This window comes from Carlito syrichta, unplaced genomic scaffold (genome assembly GCF_000164805.1).
Source record: "Carlito syrichta isolate Samal-C Ts95f unplaced genomic scaffold, Tarsius_syrichta-2.0.1 Scaffold153593, whole genome shotgun sequence".
NCBI classification, from domain to species: Eukaryota; Metazoa; Chordata; class Mammalia; order Primates; family Tarsiidae; genus Carlito; species Carlito syrichta.
The window spans coordinates 43272-60219 of NW_007097689.1; the positions used below are offsets into that span (position 1 = coordinate 43272).

The 16948-nt window shown below is 53.0% G+C and overlaps 3 protein-coding genes across 8 annotated transcripts in view; 2 read left to right on the top strand and 1 right to left on the bottom strand.

The window, feature by feature from the left end:
* Positions 1–2160, top strand: part of IL27 (interleukin 27) — a 5858-nt gene extending 3698 nt beyond the window's left edge. Inside the window, exons 4-5 of the mRNA XM_008050708.1 lie at positions 789–947; positions 1945–2160. Coding sequence (XP_008048899.1) covers positions 789–947; positions 1945–2160 — 375 coding nt within the window. The remainder of the gene's footprint in view (positions 1–788; positions 948–1944) is intronic.
* Positions 2161–3183: 1023 nt separating this feature from the next.
* Positions 3184–7216, bottom strand: APOBR (apolipoprotein B receptor). The gene is made up of 4 exons (XM_008050709.1): positions 7151–7216; positions 3696–6782; positions 3340–3611; positions 3184–3253 (listed from the first exon to the last, which is right to left on the bottom strand). The coding sequence occupies exons 1-4, from the start codon at positions 7205–7207 to the stop codon at positions 3184–3186; spliced, it is 3486 nt and encodes a 1161-aa protein (XP_008048900.1). The 5' UTR covers positions 7208–7216.
* Positions 7217–8727: 1511 nt separating this feature from the next.
* The window catches only part of CLN3 (CLN3, battenin), an 11172-nt gene continuing 2951 nt past the window's right edge, over positions 8728–16948 (top strand). Inside the window, exons 1-14 of one of the 6 annotated variants that reach the window (XM_008050682.1) lie at positions 8728–9009; positions 9203–9325; positions 9476–9554; positions 11379–11475; positions 12346–12417; positions 12813–12892; positions 12979–13064; positions 13558–13630; positions 13718–13861; positions 15016–15128; positions 15592–15638; positions 15719–15787; positions 15883–15938; positions 16079–16172. In XM_008050682.1, coding sequence (XP_008048873.1) covers positions 9280–9325; positions 9476–9554; positions 11379–11475; positions 12346–12417; positions 12813–12892; positions 12979–13064; positions 13558–13630; positions 13718–13861; positions 15016–15128; positions 15592–15638; positions 15719–15787; positions 15883–15938; positions 16079–16172 — 1056 coding nt within the window. In that variant the 5' untranslated portion in view covers positions 8728–9009; positions 9203–9279. Of the gene's footprint in view, positions 9326–9475; positions 9555–11378; positions 11476–12345; positions 12418–12812; positions 12893–12978; positions 13065–13557; positions 13631–13717; positions 13862–15015; positions 15129–15591; positions 15639–15718; positions 15788–15882; positions 15939–16078; positions 16173–16948 lie in introns of all 6 variants that reach the window. The other 5 variants (XM_008050683.1, XM_008050684.1, XM_008050688.1 and 2 more) reach the window with 5 other exon arrangements.

Here is a 16948-nt window from a genome sequence, read left to right on the forward strand (position 1 = left end):
CACTGCACTCCAGTCTGGGCGACCGAGTGAGACTCCAACTCAAAAAAAAAAAAAGAATCTGGGTGAGGTTGAGTGTGTTGTTGGATATAAAGATGAAGCTGAAATACAGAAATGGGGTTAGGAGGAGGGTAAGGATGAAGCCAGGCATGGAAAGAGGCTGGCATGGGAACGGCATGGGATTGGGGAGAGAGATGACAGCAGCATGGAAGACGGATGGAGGTGGCGCCAGGAGTGAGAGTGGGGATGGGTCGGGAATGAGAAGAAGGTTGGAGTCAGGGTGATGAAAAAGTAGGGGAGGGAGCGAGGTTGGGGATCACTGGTGGGGAGTGGAAGGGTGTTGGGGACGGATGGAAAGATGGTGAGAATGAGTCTAGACTTGCAGAGGAGAGATGGAATGGGGATTAGGAATGGACATGAGGACGGGAAAGGAATGAGCAAGGATGTAAAGGGAGGTGGGATGGAGAAGAGAACGGAATGAGGTTGCAGATGGAGAAAGCTAGGGGGACGGCGACGGGGTGGGTGAGAGAACGGTCTGGGCATGGGACTGAAAAAAGGGCTGGAAAAGGGGATGGGGTAGAGGTCGGAGATGGGGTGGAGGTCAGAGACTGAGATGGGGGTGATGATGAGCACAGGAAGGCAATGGGGATGGAGCTGGGGCTGAGGAGGAGAGAGATGGGGAAGGAACGGAGGCTGAAATGGGAGGGTGACCTGGATACAGAGGGGTTTGGGTTTGAATGGTCAGCCTTGGCCTACAGGCCTTTCATGACCTTCTCCCTCCCGCTCAATAGGACCCAGAACGACTCTGCTTTCTCTCCATGATGCTTCGGCCCTTCCATGCCCTGCTGAGAGGGCTGGGGACTCAGGGGGGCTGGACCAGCTCAGAGAGGATGCAGCTGTGGGCCACGAGGCTGGATCTCCGGGATCTGCAGCGGCATCTCCGCTTCCAGGTAGAGTGCCCACCCACCCTCCTCACCCCCAGAGACCAACACACAAAACTGAGGCTCACTGGCTCCCTTTTTTGCGGGGTACAATTCAGGATTAGGTATACAAGTGGTCATCATACAGATAAAATTTAGGCCTCCCTTTGGTCCCCACTTTGCCTGGTTTGAGATCAGGTACCCTTATTGATGTTGTGCCCCATCCCTAACTGGCTCCCTTTTTAAAGCACTTCCTTCCCATAGGTTGGGAAGTCTGGAGGGAGAGGCTCCAGATCCTTTGAGTGTGTGCGTGAGAATGAGTGTGAGTGTGTGAGGGTGTGTCTGAGTGTACTGTGAAAGTATGTGTGAGAGTGAGTGTGAGTGTGGATGTGAGAGTGAGTGTGAGAGTGTGTCTGTGTGAGTGTGGGTGTGAATGTGTGCGTGTGTGAATGTTTAACAGGCTCTAGCGTTGCCCTCTAAATCTCTGTCTTCTCCTGGGGGCTGGTCTTGAGTGAGAGACAGCACCGAGGTTCCCAGGACATCATATGGCACCAGCAGGTGCTATGGCAAAGTTGCTTCCCTTCTCCTTCAGACCTTCTGACATCACCCAGGTCCTCCTGAACCTTTCAAAGGGAAATAGAAACTTCACCCTTAATAAAAGGAAACTAGAAAATGCAACTAGCATGAAAATTGAGCTAAGTCACCCCCCTACCCATTTCTGATCCTGAGACAATCCTTCACAGCAGAGAGAAACTTCCTGACTCCCTACCCCCAGGGCAATGCTGGGGGAGTGACCCAACCCTGTGAGCATCATCTTGCTCTGTGACTTCCATTTTCTTGAACCAAAAAATCCGGCAGGACACATGAGATGGTGACACAATGGAAGATCTGATGTAGGGGCTGTCCAGAGGAACCATGACCTTGTGGTCACTGATGTCACTATGAGCCGTTGGGCACATATAAGGGATGAAGATTAGCTCAGGCTCTTGGCCTGGCTGCTCTCTGACCCATGGGCTTCTCCTCACAGGTGCTGGCTGCAGGATTCGCCCTCCCCGATGAGGAGGAGAAGGAAGAGGAGATGGGGCTACTCCCAGGAGTGCCAGGCGGCCCCTCACAGGGGGCAGCCCGGGTGACCTGGCCCCAGCTCCTCTCCACCTACCAGCTGCTACACTCCCTGGAGCTTGTCTTATCTCGGGCCGTGCGGGACTTGCTGCTGCTGTCCAAGGCCGGGCACCCAGCGTAGGCCTTGGGATTCCCAATACCCGGCCCCAGTCCTGATGGGGTAACTTCTCAGCCCCCTACCCCTCACCCTGTAGGACTCTGGAACTGGAATCTTGCCCAACAGGACAACCTCTAGTTCATCTGCCCTAGACAAGGCAAGGCTCTAGCAGCCCTCAGTACCAGGCCCTACCCAATAACTCAAATCCCCACCAGTCCTTGACAGGTATTTATTTCTTGGATATTTATTTATTGTTTAGGGAGATGGTGGTTTATTTATTGTTCAGGGTCTGCTGGTCCTCCTGGGGCCAGGCCACTATGCTGGGTGCCTAATAAAGCACTCTCACTCTCTCCCCGCCTCAGTTTCTTTTCAGGGAAGGGCTGCCCGACACCCAAAGGGCAGGATGGCCTGGAGCAAAGTCAGCAGCCTCTGGCCACTCTGGGCTCCTTTCTGCTCCTACATCTTTAGGGTCCTTGGCCTACCTTCCCTCACTCTGGCCTGTTCAGCTGGCAGTTGCCATAGTAACCAGAGTGTTCTGAGGCTAAGCCACCATTTTGGATGCTCAAGGCAGCTTCCAGCAACCTTTGACTCTTAGACCCTCCTAACCCCTTTCCTTGGGGCTGGCTTCAAACCCAGAGGCTTGTGTAACTTCTGCTCAGCTCTGAGACACTTGAGCAGGGTGCATGGGCTGGGGACAGGGGTCAGAGAGGGAAGGCTGTGGGAAGAATAGTCTCTGTCCCCTCTCAGTCTTCCTTTCAGTCTTATGAACCACTGAGACAGGCTAGGGAGGAACCAGGGCAGAGACCTGTGAGAAGTGGTCCCCATGGGTAGGTGGTCCAGCAGCCTGCACTGGAGAATCAGACTTCTTAAGTTCAAGGTCTTCCCAGATGTCTGGTTTTGTCTGCTCCGTGAATGACAGATCAAGAAATTGAGGTTCAGAGGGTAGAAAGGATGCATCCAAGGTGGCAGAAGGAATCATGGGTGAGCAGGGTCCGAGTGAGCCTTGACTCTTATTCAGGGCCTGGCTCCCAGGGTACCAGGTCCCAGTCACTGGGGCTTTGGCCGGCCCAGTCTGGCTTGTAGTTCCTGCATCATGCCAGGGTGTGCAAAGCCAAATCTGGAGGTAGAAGACAGGCCTGTGAGAGCTGGTGCCAGGCGCCCATAGCTTCATTGCCCATCCCAGCCCGGTCACCCTGTGCCTACCCGTATCCCAGGGGCCTTCCCCTGGCTGGCACCGGGGTCCCTTCGGGTCTCGGAGGGCTTGGCTCTGGTAGTTCCTCTGGCTGGAGAAGTCTCTGCTCAGGGGCTGGCAGCTCCTCCTCGGGCTGGAGGCTGGGGGCCGATGGGTCCTCCAGCGACTCAGGGGTAGGGGCCCGACGGAAAGAGGGCCGGGAGCGACGCTGTGAGGAGCTTCGTGAGAGGAGCACGCGGCTCCTCGGGACAGAGACATCCAAGCGGGATCCAGGGAGCAGGGCCTGCAGGGATGGGGGCATAGAGGACTGTGGGGCTGGCTTCCAGATTCCACTTGGTCCCATCCGGGACCCCAGGGGAGCCCTCACCTCACTCCAGCTGCCACGAGCATCCCCTCTGGCACTTCCGGCGGCCTCAGCAGTCTCAGCGTCCCCTCGTGGCCCAAGTGTATCCTCTGCCTGGTTTGTTGGCTGCTCCTCCTGGCCCGTGACATCCCCCAAGCCTTCTGGATCAGTCTCCTCAGCCTCTGCCCTCTGGCTTCCAGTCGCCTTGATATCGTTCACATCCAGGGTATCCGCCACATCAAGGGGCCTGGGTGCCCCTCCCTCAGGGTGGTGGTCCCCATGCTGTCCTTCCCTGTCTCCCCTCTGCTCTCTCACTTGCCCTTCGTCACTCTCTTTTTCCAATAGTATCTGCTCTCCTAGAAACCCCTGAGCCTCCTGTATGACCCCAGTTCCCTCTGTCCTCATTGCTAAGAAGTCCAAGGTCAAGTGATCTTGCCCACAGTTTCCTTCTGCCCCCACAGATTCCCCAGGCTCTACCTGCCCTCCCCCAGGCTCTCCCTCTCTGACCTCAAAAGCCTCTGCTTGGCCACCTCTACCAACCACCTCTTCCTCTGCTGAGCCCTCCAGGCCAGACTCCTGCCCACCTCTGTTCTCTCCCACTACAGCCTCCTGTCTCCCTTCTGAGTCCCAGCCTCTCTCTAACTCCCCCTCCCAAGCTTCCCCAATCCCAGCAGCCCTTTCATCCAAGACCACCATATCCTCAACTATCCCAGCAGCCAAAGAATTGGTCTGTGTGTCTTTGCTGTCTAGCCTCCAACCTTTGCTGAATGTTCTGTCTGCTTCTAATGGACTTGCGGCCTCCATTTCCTCATCTATGGTTTCTCTGACATCTACCTCTGCCAGTGACTGGCCTGTCCCTGCTTCTGATCCACTGCTCCCATCCAGCTCTTGGTTCTCTGCTCCAGAGGCTTCTCCCTCCTCTGCTCCATATCCTGTTTCCTTTGCTTTCTCCTCCTCTCTGCTTGCCTCTGGGGCCTCTGGTAGTTTAGAATCTTGGCCTGCTTCGGCCTTGGCCTCCAGGGCCTGGCTTCCTGCAACCACCTTCTCCCCCTCTTCAGCATCTGCATCTTCCTCCTGGGTAGTCCCTCTCTCCACGTCCCTTCTCCAGTTTTCCCAGGCTTCTGGGAAAGCCTCCAAGACCTCAGGCTTTTCAGACCCCATGTGCCCACGATATTCTTCCAGACTCCATTCTGTATCCTCTTTGCTCAGCACTGGAACTCTCCAGAGTTCTTCCTTGCCCCCCTGTCCTTTCTCAGATTGCTTTGTTGGGGTCTGGGCACCTTCCACCAGCTCAGATTCCTGACCTTCAGTGACCTTGTGTTCGAAGCCCTCCCACTCCACCCCTGGTGCATCGCTGATCCTCAGAGCCTCCTCACTCCTCTTCCCCGTGAACTCCTCCTCAGGCCTGGCCTCTGGGGTTGCCTCCAAGTCAGCATCACCTTCAGCCTCTATGTCCGGAGGCAGCTCAGCCTCTGGGGTCCCACAACTCTCTTTCTCCTCCTGGACGTCCTCTGCCTGTACTACCTCCTCCAGCCCAGCCCCATCAGCCCTGATCTCGGAGTCTGGTTTCCTCTCAGGCTCTTTCCTATTCTGATCTGCCTGGCCCTCAAAGTCCCCGCCTGACTCCTCCTCTGATTCCTGGCCTCTGGTAGCCTCCCTCCCTGCTCTCTGGCTCTCAATTGCCTCTTCCACTCCCTCAGCACCCAGGGCCTGGGCCTGTTTGGGGAAAAGACTCACCTCAGCCTCTCTCTTCTCAACCACCTCCTCCTCTGGGGCCCAGACTTTCCCAGTAGCTTCTGGGGTCCTTTCACCTGGGACTAGTTCATATTCTGTCTCCCTGTCTTCTGAGAGGTCAGCCTCCTCCCTGCCTGAGGCTGTCCAGGTCTCCTCCCTGCTTGAGGTTGTCCTAACCTCTTCCCTGCCAGAAATTGTCCAGCTTTCCTCCCTGCCAAAGGTTGTCCTGACCTCCTCCCTGTCCTCCCTGTCTGAGGTTGTTCCAGCTTCCTCCCTGCCTGAGGCTGTCCTGATTTCCTCCCTACACGAGGTTGTCCAGGCATCCTCACTGTCTAAGGTTGTTCCAGTTTCCTCCCTGCCTGAGGCTGTCCTGACTTCCTCCCAGCCTGAGGTTGTCCAGGCCTCTGCTCTGCCTAAGGTCGCCGAGACCTCGTCCCTGCTTGAGGTTGTCCTAACATCTTCCCTGCCGGGGGTTGTCCAGGCCTCCTCCCTGTCCAAGGTTGTCCTGACCTCCTTCCTGTCCTCCCTGTCTGAAGTTGTTCCAGCGTCCTCCCTGCCTGAGGCTGTCCTGACTTCTTCCTTACCTGAGGTTATCCAGGCCTCCTCTCTGCCAGAGGTTGCCCAGTCCTCAGACTCTGCCCCTGGACCTTGTGTCCCCTGTTCCCCTGTGCTTAGGCCACCCTTCACCACGACCACCACCTCTTCTTCCTTCCCAGCCTCTTTGGCCCCAGGCCCCTCAGTTTCCTCTACAACTGCCTCCTTGACCACCTGCTCTATCTCCCTGCTGTCCCCTGCCACCTTTTGCCCGTTGGCACCAGCCTTCCCCTCAGGCTCCCTGTGCCAGGTCCACTCTGACTCCACCCCTCTGGCCATCCCTGGCTCTCTTGCCCTGACCTCTTCCTCCTCCTCCTCCTCCTCTTGTTCCCAGGTTCTCAGCCTCTCCCCTCTGTTCACTTCCTGCTCATCAGGCTCCTGATTCTCTTGAACTTGGCCGCTCCTGTCTCTGCAAGCCCCAGCCCCTGCCTCAGACTTCTTTTCAGCCAGCAAGGGGGTACTTGGCTCCTGGCAGCTAGCAGCCCCAGTGTCCTGCCTATCTGTTTCGGACCCATGGGAGCTGCCGTCTTCCCAGGCCCAGGTCTGTTCTGCAACTGAGCTTCCCCCTTGGTGTCTTCCAGCCTCTCCAGGCCCTCTTAGCCCTCCAGCCCTCTCTCTTTGGCTGCCTCTAATGTCCTTAAGGGCCTCCTGGGCTTCCTCCTCTACAGTCCTCCCTGGCCTTCCTGTAGCCACCACCACCAGTTCTTCGGCTGCCTGTGCCTCCCTCTCCACAGTGGGGACTGCATCTCCCATGAGGTAGGAGACAAAGGTGCTGAAGGAATCCTAGAAAAGAGGGAGGGGCAAAGGCATTAAGGGGAGGTCCAGTCCTTTCCCCCTCTTTCCCTGGGGGGACCTGGGCCAGAGGAGTCCAGGATAAAAAAGAAGGTTCTAGGATTTGGGAAGAGGAGAACAGGATCTGCAGAAGGAGCGAGAAAGGGCCTAGATGAGGGGTATGTGGATGTGTTTGTCAAAGTGGGAGTATTGAAATCCAGAAAAGATTGGCCTAGGAGGCTGCCTGATCCTGAGAAAGGAATTCTAAGTTTGAAGAGAGGCTAAAGAGAGGAGGGAAGGTGAGGCCCTCGGGGAGGGTCCCTGAGGTGAGATCCCAGGGAGCAGGGTGGAAGTCTCTGGCATTTCTTTGCCCCTCTCACCAGTGCCCCCCTCAAGGCCTGATGCAGCCCAGGGAGGTGTAGCCGGAGGAATTCCATCCTGTCTGTCTCTGTGTGTCCAGAAAGCTGACAATGACCGTCCCCACCCACCAAGACAAGCCGTCTTCCCCAGGACTCAAGACACTTCCTCTTCCCCTGTCTCTCCCTGACGCATCCCCACCCTAGGCCCTGCCCACTCCCCCTAATGCCCACAGCAGCCTCCACTCCAGGCCAGGAAGTGAGTATGCATCACACAAGGACTCAGGTGCACCTGTGGAACTAAAGGGCAAGGGGGAGGCCAGAAAGGAAAAAGTGGGAGCAGGAGAACTCAGAATTGGGGGGGGAGGGGAGGAGGCATGCGGTAATTGCAGCTCAAGTGACTCAGGTCCTGTATTCACACCTCAGCCATTTCCGTCTCCCCCAAACCACAGCCACTCTGTGAGAGGAAGCTGGGGTTTGTGGTTCCTGTTTTGCCGGGGGACAAGGAGTAGGAGTGAGGAGGGGGCTGGTGGGAACTGTGGCTTCTCATTTCAGTGTCAATAATGCTTCCCCAAGGGGATGAAAGGGCTGGATTGGTGGTTTCAATGCCCATCCCCTCATTTATGGTTACTCTTGCAAAAGGGAACTTGTCTAAACTTCATATTGTGGTTATTTGTGTCTACCTTCCACCCTCCTGTGAGTTCCTTGAGGGCATAGGCCATGTATGAAACACTGCTGAATTTCTAGAGCCCTGCATGGGTAGTAGGGCTCCATTTTTAATTGGTTGAGTGGCCTGGGAAGCACACCAGAGGTGGCACATTTCAAACACCAATGTGAAGGCCTGGTGGTGAGAAAGCTGGTAGAGATGGGCACAGGCTGTTGGAAGCCCATAGCAGAGATTAACAGGGGAAGGACATGATGAAGAGAATCACGATACTGCTTTTCCACCTAGAGGAAGGTAAGGGTATGACTTCTTATTTGGGACTATGTGGCGTGACCTTGATCTACATCTCTCCCCTATTCCCCCCTCCCCAGCTCCACTTTCCTAATTTTTAATTCGGACAATTGGATGAGATTAAAGAATCAGAATTTTAGGCCTTAGAATCACCTGGGCTAAGCACCCTTGATTGGAGGCAGAAATCCTGCAACAGTCTGTTCAATGGCTCCCTGCCTCTGGGGCTTTATTTCTTATTGCCATATAGGTTTCTAAGGTCCTTTAGGTCTCCCGTTGTATGATTGTAACTTCCCGTTTTTTCTTTTTTTTTTTTGTACCTCAGTTTTCTCATCTATAAAATCAGGGGTAGGATTACATCCTGGTATTTTTTGATTGTAGGGTAATTTTTAAAAAGGGATCTCAACGTCTTGGATACTACCAATAGATCATTTATCGGCGTAACCTTTATTTTAGGTTTCTAAAACATTTTCTAAGGGCAACAGATAGGAGTAAGAATGATCTGACGCTGGCTGTCTTTGTTCCCAAACAGTATCGTCTGGGGAAAGGGGGTGGGGGATAGGGAGACGCGGCGAGGGAGTAGGCAGGTGGTCATATTTGTTTCTGGCAAGTGCATGCCGAGAGAAGGAAACTGAAGCCGGCCGCAGCCATGAGTAGTGCTGGCAAGATACCGTCCTAGCTTCGGGCGCGGCTAATCTAACCTCATGGCTCTACTTGTTGATCCCATCCGCTCCAGTTTAAAACCTACGGTTCCAGGGTCCTCCCGGTCTCCCCCTTTCTCATGCCCCGAAGCTGAGATGACCTAAAGCGAAGACCAAGAAAAGACCCGGAAATAGGGAGGACCTCCGAGCACGTGATGGGGGAAGCCGGGTGCTGTCACGTGACCCGACAACCTGCCTCTTCGGAGCGGAACGCTCGGCTGCTCTTAAAGGTACACGCCGCAGGGTCCCCTGTCGTAGAGGGGGCGGGGGCAAAGTTCGACAGGTGGGGCGTGGTGGGACGTGGGAGGGGGCGAGACGCCGCGAGATGGAGCCCCGGGCCAGTCTGATCCCGGGGTGCGAGTGCTGCAGACTAGCCGGAGCCGGGACCGACGGTGGGGCGTTGATCCTTCTCACCTGTCGCAGACCCTCAACCATCCCTTGGGAGCCGACTCTGAACACTCTATGATTTTGGACTTTGGGAGGAACCCGAACTTGATGCCATGGGATGTTGTGCGGGCTCGCGGTGGCGCCTTTTGGGTTCCGAAGGTGAGTATTTCGGCCCACCCTCACGGTGGTGACCACCTCTGACTCGCACCTGAGGGAAGTGAGAGCTGGCTCTGCCCGGGGGAGACACTCATGGGGCTGTCGTGCACCTGAGAGTGGAGTGGAGGTCATGCCCTCTTCTCGCCCTCCCAGGGGAGGAGACCGTCCCGGAGCCCCGGCCCCCTCTGTCGGACCACCAGGGTGTGCATTGGAAGAACGCGGTCGGCTTCTGGTGAGTGGCCTGAGAGTCCAGCAAAAGTAATGATGGGAAGAGGGAAGAGAATGGAGGAAAAGGGGAAGAAGGAGTTGGATGGCACCAAGGAACTGAATCCACAGATATTGACAGATGTAATTGCTTTGCGTGAAGCAGCGCTTAAATGTTCCAAACTTCACTCCTTTACTTACCACCTTCACATTTGGCCAGGTCCTCATACCACCTGTAGGATTATTTCTTTCATATTTTTCCTTTACCCAATTCAGCCTTAAACGTTTTTAATACACATATCTTAAAAACTAAAACTTTAAAATCACTACTGGGCCGGGCTCAGTGGTCCCAGCACTTTGAGAGGCCTGGGTGAGTTGATTGCCTGAGCCCGCGGATTCTTGACCAGCCCGGGCAACTTGGCGAGTCCTCGTCTGTACAATAAATCAAAAATTAGCCGGGCGTGGTAGCGCACACCTGTAGTTCAGGCTACTTGGAAAGCTGAGGCAGAAGGATCGCCAGAGCCCAGCAGGTGGACCCTGGAGTGACCATGAGCATGCCACTGCACTCCAGCCTGGGCGACAGAGTGAGACTCCAACTCAAAAAAAAAAATCACTACTGTACATGGAATACCAGTATTCTCCTAATACACATTTAAATAAATGCATCACTACTAAAACTTGTAAAATAAAAGGTCCTCCATCTACCTTTAGGATCATTCTAATACTGAGCCTTGGAAAATATTTCTAGCATTAACCTAAACATCAAAGTCTTGGGTGACAGATTGGGTTGGTAGTAGCTTCTCATGTATTCTTTGGAAGGGTCACTTAACCTCTCTAAGTCTCAGTTTCCTCAACAGTAAAATGGAAAGAGTAGTAAGTATCACTTCATAGGATGGAAAGGTCATTTATGAAATCTCTGGCTCTGGGCCCAGTTTTCTTCCCATCACTGTGCAGCTCAGGGAAATGAGAGTACACATAACAAGATCCTTCATGCACGCAGCCTCCTTGGGTCCCCTCCCACTCTGGGAGCTTTTCTGTCCTCTCAATAAATCCTGCTTTTAAAAAAACTCTTCATGGAACCTAAGGCACTTTGGTATTATCTTTTTTTTTTTTTTTTTTTTAGTTAGAGTCTCACTCTGTTACCCAGTCTAGAATGCAGTGGCACCCTCATAGCCACCGCAGCCTTGACCCACTGGGCTCAAGTGGTCCTTCCACCTCAGCCTTCCAAGTAGCTGGAACCACAGGCATGTGCCACCACACCCAGCTAATTTTTTGATTTATTGTAGAGACGAGGTCTCACCAAGTTACCCAGGCTGGTCTCGAACCCCTGGGCTGACAATACTCTCACTTCCACCTCCCAAAATGCTGGGATTACAGGTGTGAGCCACTGTGCCCAGCTGGTTTTATCTTATTTTGATCCCTACAGCACTTCGTGAGGGAGTCAGAAGAGAAATTTGTATGCCCACTTTACACATGAGTAGACCGAGGCCACTAAAGGGGGAAGCAGCAGACTTGGGACCTGAACATTGTCCTTTGAATTTCAAGCCCCAGGATTTTTTCACTGCACCACTGTGCACCACTGGTTCAGAAATGCCCCAGGAACTGAATCATAGTGAGAGCTCAGAGGAGAGCCTGATCAAAGGTAGCTGCCTGAGAAAGGTCTTGGAGACTGGACGTGAACCCAGGCCCGTGATCCCAAAGCCTCTATTTCTGAACCAAACATTGAATGAAGATGAGATCTGGTGATAGAGGGGGAAAAAGAGGAAGCTGATTGATGGACACAGGCAAGGGGGAGGTTTGTGGATGAATTGTAGGCCTGAGAGGAAATTGAGGTCTGTCCTGCTCACTCCAGGCTGCTGGGCCTTTGCAACAACTTTTCTTATGTGGTGATGCTGAGTGCTGCCCATGACATCCTTAGCCATGAGAGGTCACCTGGGAACCAGAGCCATGTAAGTGACCCCCTGGTTGGTCCCTATGGGAAGGTTAGGCACTCACCCTGGGACAGAGGCCCTCTAAAAACTCATAGAATGGAGTGGCCAAGAGGTAAGAGAGCTAAAGATCCCAGTCTGCCAGACCCTTGGAATAGGAAGCGCCTTTACGAGATTCATGGGTGCTGGGTTTGCAAGCCTCAATGTTGGCTGGGTAGGACTAGGGTCTATGGCAGGGTTTTTTAACCTGGGCCCTATTGACATTTTGAGGTGGATGAGTCTTTGTCATGGGACTTTCCTGAGCACCGTAGGACATTTAGGAGCATCCTTAACCTCTACCCATTAGATGCCAATAGCACATCCCTTGACCCTCAGTTGTGGCAGACAAGAATGTCTGCAGACATTGCCAAATCTTCCTTGGCGAGTAGTCAAGTTTCCCTTGGTTGAGAATCGCTTGTCTGTGGTGAGCTAGAGGGTGCATACCTCATCCGAGGAGAGCAGCTGCCATCATGCAGGTCCAGCAGTGAATTTGGTCCAGGGTCAGATTTTCTGGAAATTCAAATTTTTATATGAAAGCTCCTTAAAAAAAAAGAAGATGTACACCTAACCCTTAACTGTACCCCACAAAACCATAATAAAAAAAAAAAAGAAGAAAGCTCTTGAATGTGTTACTCAAACAGTCCATTTGTAGAACTGCCTTTGGCCTCTGGGCCATTCGTTTGAGACTCATGGAAACCACCCCCTTCATCATGCACGCAGAGAAGTTGAGATCTGAGAGGCTGGTTCAGACTCAAAGCCATTCTTCAGGTTAAAGCAGAGGTGGGACTGGAGCCAGGCTCTTTTTGTCTACTCCTTCTTCCCTAAGTGAAAGACTTTCTTCTCTCCCATCAGGTGGACCCAGGCCCAACGCCAAACCCCCACAATAGCTCATCTCGATTTGACTGCAACTCTGTCTCCACAGCTGTGCGTACTCATCTGGTCCTCTCCTGACCCAGGCCCTCTAGGTCTATAGACCCCACCCCCAACCCCTCAGGGCTCAGCTGGGACCGTCATGATTAAAATAGAGACCAGCATTTACTGAGTCCTTTCTGTATGTAGCGTATCATACAACAGTCCTGTGAGCTAGGTACTATAATCACCCCCATTTTCCAGATGAGGAAACCGAAGCTCAGAGAACATAAATGTCTTGACACACTGCTAAGGAGCAGCAGAGCTGGGACTTGAACCCAGATCTGTTTGACTCCAGAGCTTGTGTTCGTAGCAGGCCTAACTGGCCTGCTGCTGCCTTTTCTCAGCCGCTTAGTTGGAAAGGTGGTCCCTGAGAAGATCTGGGGTCTCACTGTGTTGTCCTGTCCCAGGCGGTGCTCCTGGCAGACATCCTCCCCACCCTCGTCATCAAATTGCTGGCTCCTCTTGGCCTTCATCTGCTGCCCTACAGGTCTGGATGGGGGTGGTGGGAGGAAGGGCTGGGGAGCTGAGAGCAGAGGCTGACCTTCACCTTCCCTCCCCCACCCTCTGCCTCAGCCCTCGGGTTCTCCTCAGTGGAGTTTGTGCTGCAGGGAGCTTCATCCTAGTTGCCTTTTCTCATTCAGTGGGGACCAGCCTGTGTGGTGAGTGTGTGGTTCTGTGTCAGGTGAGGGGACCAGAGAAGCATGTGTGGGGGTAGGCTCCCCAGTTTCCTGGAAGAAAGGAATGACTTCTGTAACCCTCAGAGGCCTGCTAGGGCTGTCAGCACTAGGAGGTGGGAGATGACGAGGGCAAGGTGGAGGAGAAGGTGGTGGAGGAGATAGGAGGAAATGGATAGATTAAGTAGAGACTGAGGTGAGCAGCGTCACCAAGACTCTGTGATGCAGGGGATGAGATGTCGAGGATGAATTCGCGCTCCTGGTCTGATAACTGGGTGAATGGAGGTACTGTTCTCCAGGAGAGGGTCTGTGGAAGAAGAGGTTGGGTCTACTTCAGATCTGGATCTCAGCCTGCCATGATATCTGTTTTTAGCCCCTCTGAGCTGACATAGAGGAGGCCATGGTCAAACACCTTAGGGGACTGGGGCTGTCTGGGAGAGATCAGGTATGGCCACCTCTGTGCTTGTCCTCCTCCCAGGTGTGGTCTTGGCTAGCATCTCGTCAGGCCTGGGGGAGGTCACCTTCCTCTCACTCACGGCCTTCTACCCCAGGTAAGCAAGCAGAGCAAGGGGTGGGGGGAGGGGCCATCCCACTGCTGGCTTTGGTCCTCCTAAGTACTCTTGTGTTCTTCCTCTCAGGGCTGTGATCTCCTGGTGGTCCTCAGGTACTGGGGGAGCCGGGCTGCTGGGGGCCCTGTCCTACCTGGGCCTCACCCAAGCAGGCCTCTCCCCACAGCATACCCTGCTGTCCATGCTGGGTATACCTGCCCTGCTGCTGGCCAGGTGAGCTGCCCTGAACCGGGAGGAAGAGAAATTTGAAAAGAGAGAACATGATCATGATCCCAATCTTCAGATACCTACAGCCTTGTTAGGAGGGAATGTGGATTCTGGACTCTCATAGCCCTGGGTTTGAGTCCTGGAGCTGCCACTTATTAGCTGTGTGGCACTGGACAAGTTATTTCACCTGTCTGAACCCTTGGTGTCCCTGTATCTCAAATGGTGGTGGTTCTTGCTTTCCCCGAGGTGATGAGTGTGACACATTCAGCACTGTGTGGTTCCCAAGATGATCTGAAGTGGGACAGGGGTGGACTTTATCTTATTAGTTCTGTGTATGATTTCATGCATATTAGGAAAAAATTTTAACTGTCAATCAAACCTGGATCTCTACAGTTTATTGCTTAGTACAAGGCCAGGTAGAAAAAGTGAGTCAATTTAAAGGAAAATATTAAGTAAAAACTTTTATATGAAGGAGGAATGTGGATATGGCAAGTGACTAAATTTTGGGAAGTTCTGGCCTAGCACAGAGTGAACATATAATTACCGGTAGCTAGAGCAGTCGATAGACTAATAATGACAAGTTGGCCAGGCGCAGTGGCTCACACCTGTAATCCCAGCACTTTGGGAGGCCAAGGCAAGAGGATCGCTTGAGCCCAGAACTTCAAGACCAGCCTGGGCAACATAGCAAGACCTCATCTGTACAAAAAAATTAAGAAATTAGCTGATCATGGTGGTATGTGCCTATCGTCCCTGCTAATTTGGGGGCTGAGGCAAAAGGATTGCCTGAGCCCAGGAGGTCAAGACTGCAGTGAGCTGTGATCATGCCACTGCACTCCAGCCTGGGCAACAGAGTAAGATCCCAACTCAGAATAATAATGACAAGGAAACAAAACTGATTCCTGGCTTGGTGTGAACCAGCAGTCAAAAGGAGAGCCCATGGATAGAAACAACAAGGAGACAAATTCAGCTCCAAAGAAAGAAGCATTTTCCCACAATTGGAACTCTCCAGAATAGGATGGGTACCTTAGATGCAGTGAGCTTCCTGTCCTTGGAAGTGTTAAAATATGTGGTGTGCCCTGGGCGGGAGTGGCCTAGTCAGCCTTTGGGGACCCTCCCAGACTAACTGGGGCTCTTTGACCCTGTCTGCATCCTCCTCCTAGTTACTTCTTGTTGCTCACGTCTCCTGAGCCCCAGGACCCTGGAGGGGCAGAGGAGGCAGAGACAGCAGCTCGGCAGCCCCTGATAAACACCGAGGTTCCAGGGTCTAAGCCAGGTAAGAGACACAGACCCTCAAAAAGGTCGCTTCCTCTGTCTCTGGGTTTTAGTCTTTTCCTCCCTACAATGGACATAGTCATGAGGCAAAGAGGGCGAGTGTACTGGCTACAGGGAAAACATTCATCTACTCAAGAAATACTCATTTAGTACTATGTCCCAGAAATTCATCACTGGAGGAACAGCAAGTGCTAAGGTCCTGTGGTGGAAATGAGCATGGATGTTCTAGAAACAAAAGGGCCAGTGAGACTGGGCAGAGCAGGCAGATAGACAAGAGCCATGAAAAGTCTCCTCTGGTTAACTCTTTTTTCTTTTTAATAGTGGTAAAGTATGTATAGAATAGGAAGTTTACCATTTTAACTATTTCTCAGTGTACTCTCCAGTGGCATATAAGTACGTTCCTACTGCCATGTCGGCTGATTAATAACTCTGGTATCTGCCTTTGTCTCCCTTTTACCCTGCAGGATCCAGCTCGAGCCTCTCCCTTCAGGAAAGGTGGACTGTGTTCAAGGTTTGAATGGTGGCTGTGGTGTATCCCTGTGGGGGGTGCCCATCTCCCGGCCTTCCACTTATATCTTCTGACCCTTCCAGGGCCTGCTATGGTACATCATCCCCTTGGTAGTGGTTTACTTTGCCGAATATTTCATCAATCAGGGACTTGTGAGTGAGGGATGCTGAGGGGGGGTGTGGAAGTAGGGATTGATGTTGGGACCCACACAGCCCCAACCCTTTCCCCTGCCTGGCCTTTGCTGCAGTTTGAGCTTCTGTTTTTTCGGAACACATCCCTGAGTCACGCTCAGCAGTACCGCTGGTAAGAGAAGTGAGGGCAGTGGGCTGGGAGGCTCCTGGTGATGGGGCTGAGGCTGGGAAGGGATGACCTGCCCACTAGGTACCCAGGGTAGCATGCAGGTACCCAGAGGAACTTCCTCCTACTCCCTGCCCCCACCTCAGGTACCAGATGCTGTACCAGGCTGGCGTCTTTGCCTCTCGCTCTTCTCTCCGTTGCTGTCGCATCCGCTTCACCTGGGCCCTGGCCCTGCTGCAGGTACCAAGTCCCTGGCCCTCACTCCACTCCCACCTTGGCTCCCATCGTCCCAGGCCCCACCGCTTTCCTTCCTCAGTAGGAAGTATCAATCGTACACTATTGTTTCTAAGCACAGGGAACTGAAGGCTCACAGGGCTTCCTGTAAAATATGTAGCCTCAGGAACCAAGCAAACACGGTTGCAAATTCAAGCTTCTGCACTCAGCAGCTGTGTGACCTAGAGTAGGTCTTTGAGCTTCTCCGAGTCTCAGTTTCCTCATGTGTAAGTCAGGTTTGGCCAACTTTTATTTTCCAGTGTAGTTATAAAAAATAGAGAGGAGAAAAACAATGGAAGAACAAGATGTTGTGATGTGTTTTGATCAGTTAGGAGCACTGTTTAATGATTGTTTGCACATGCCTCATGCAAAGAGACAGGCTTTCAGATGTTTCTAACTATGAGAACATGTGGGCCGGGCGCGGAAGCTCAAGCCTGTAATCCCAGCACTTTGGGAGGCCGAGGCTAGAGGATTGCCTGAGTTCAGAGGTTTGAGACCAGCCTGGGCAACTTGGTGAGACCTCGTCTCTACGGTAATCAAAAATTTAGTGGGCATGGTAGCACATGACTGTAGTTCCAGCTACTTGGAAGGCTGAGGTGGAAGGATCACCTGAGCACAGCAGGTCAAGGCTGTGAGCATGCCACTGCACTCCAGCCTAAGCAACAGAGTGAGACTCCCACTCCAAAAAAAAAGAACATGTATAGTTCTCTTATTCTAGATGCTTGATTTTTTTTTTTTTTTTT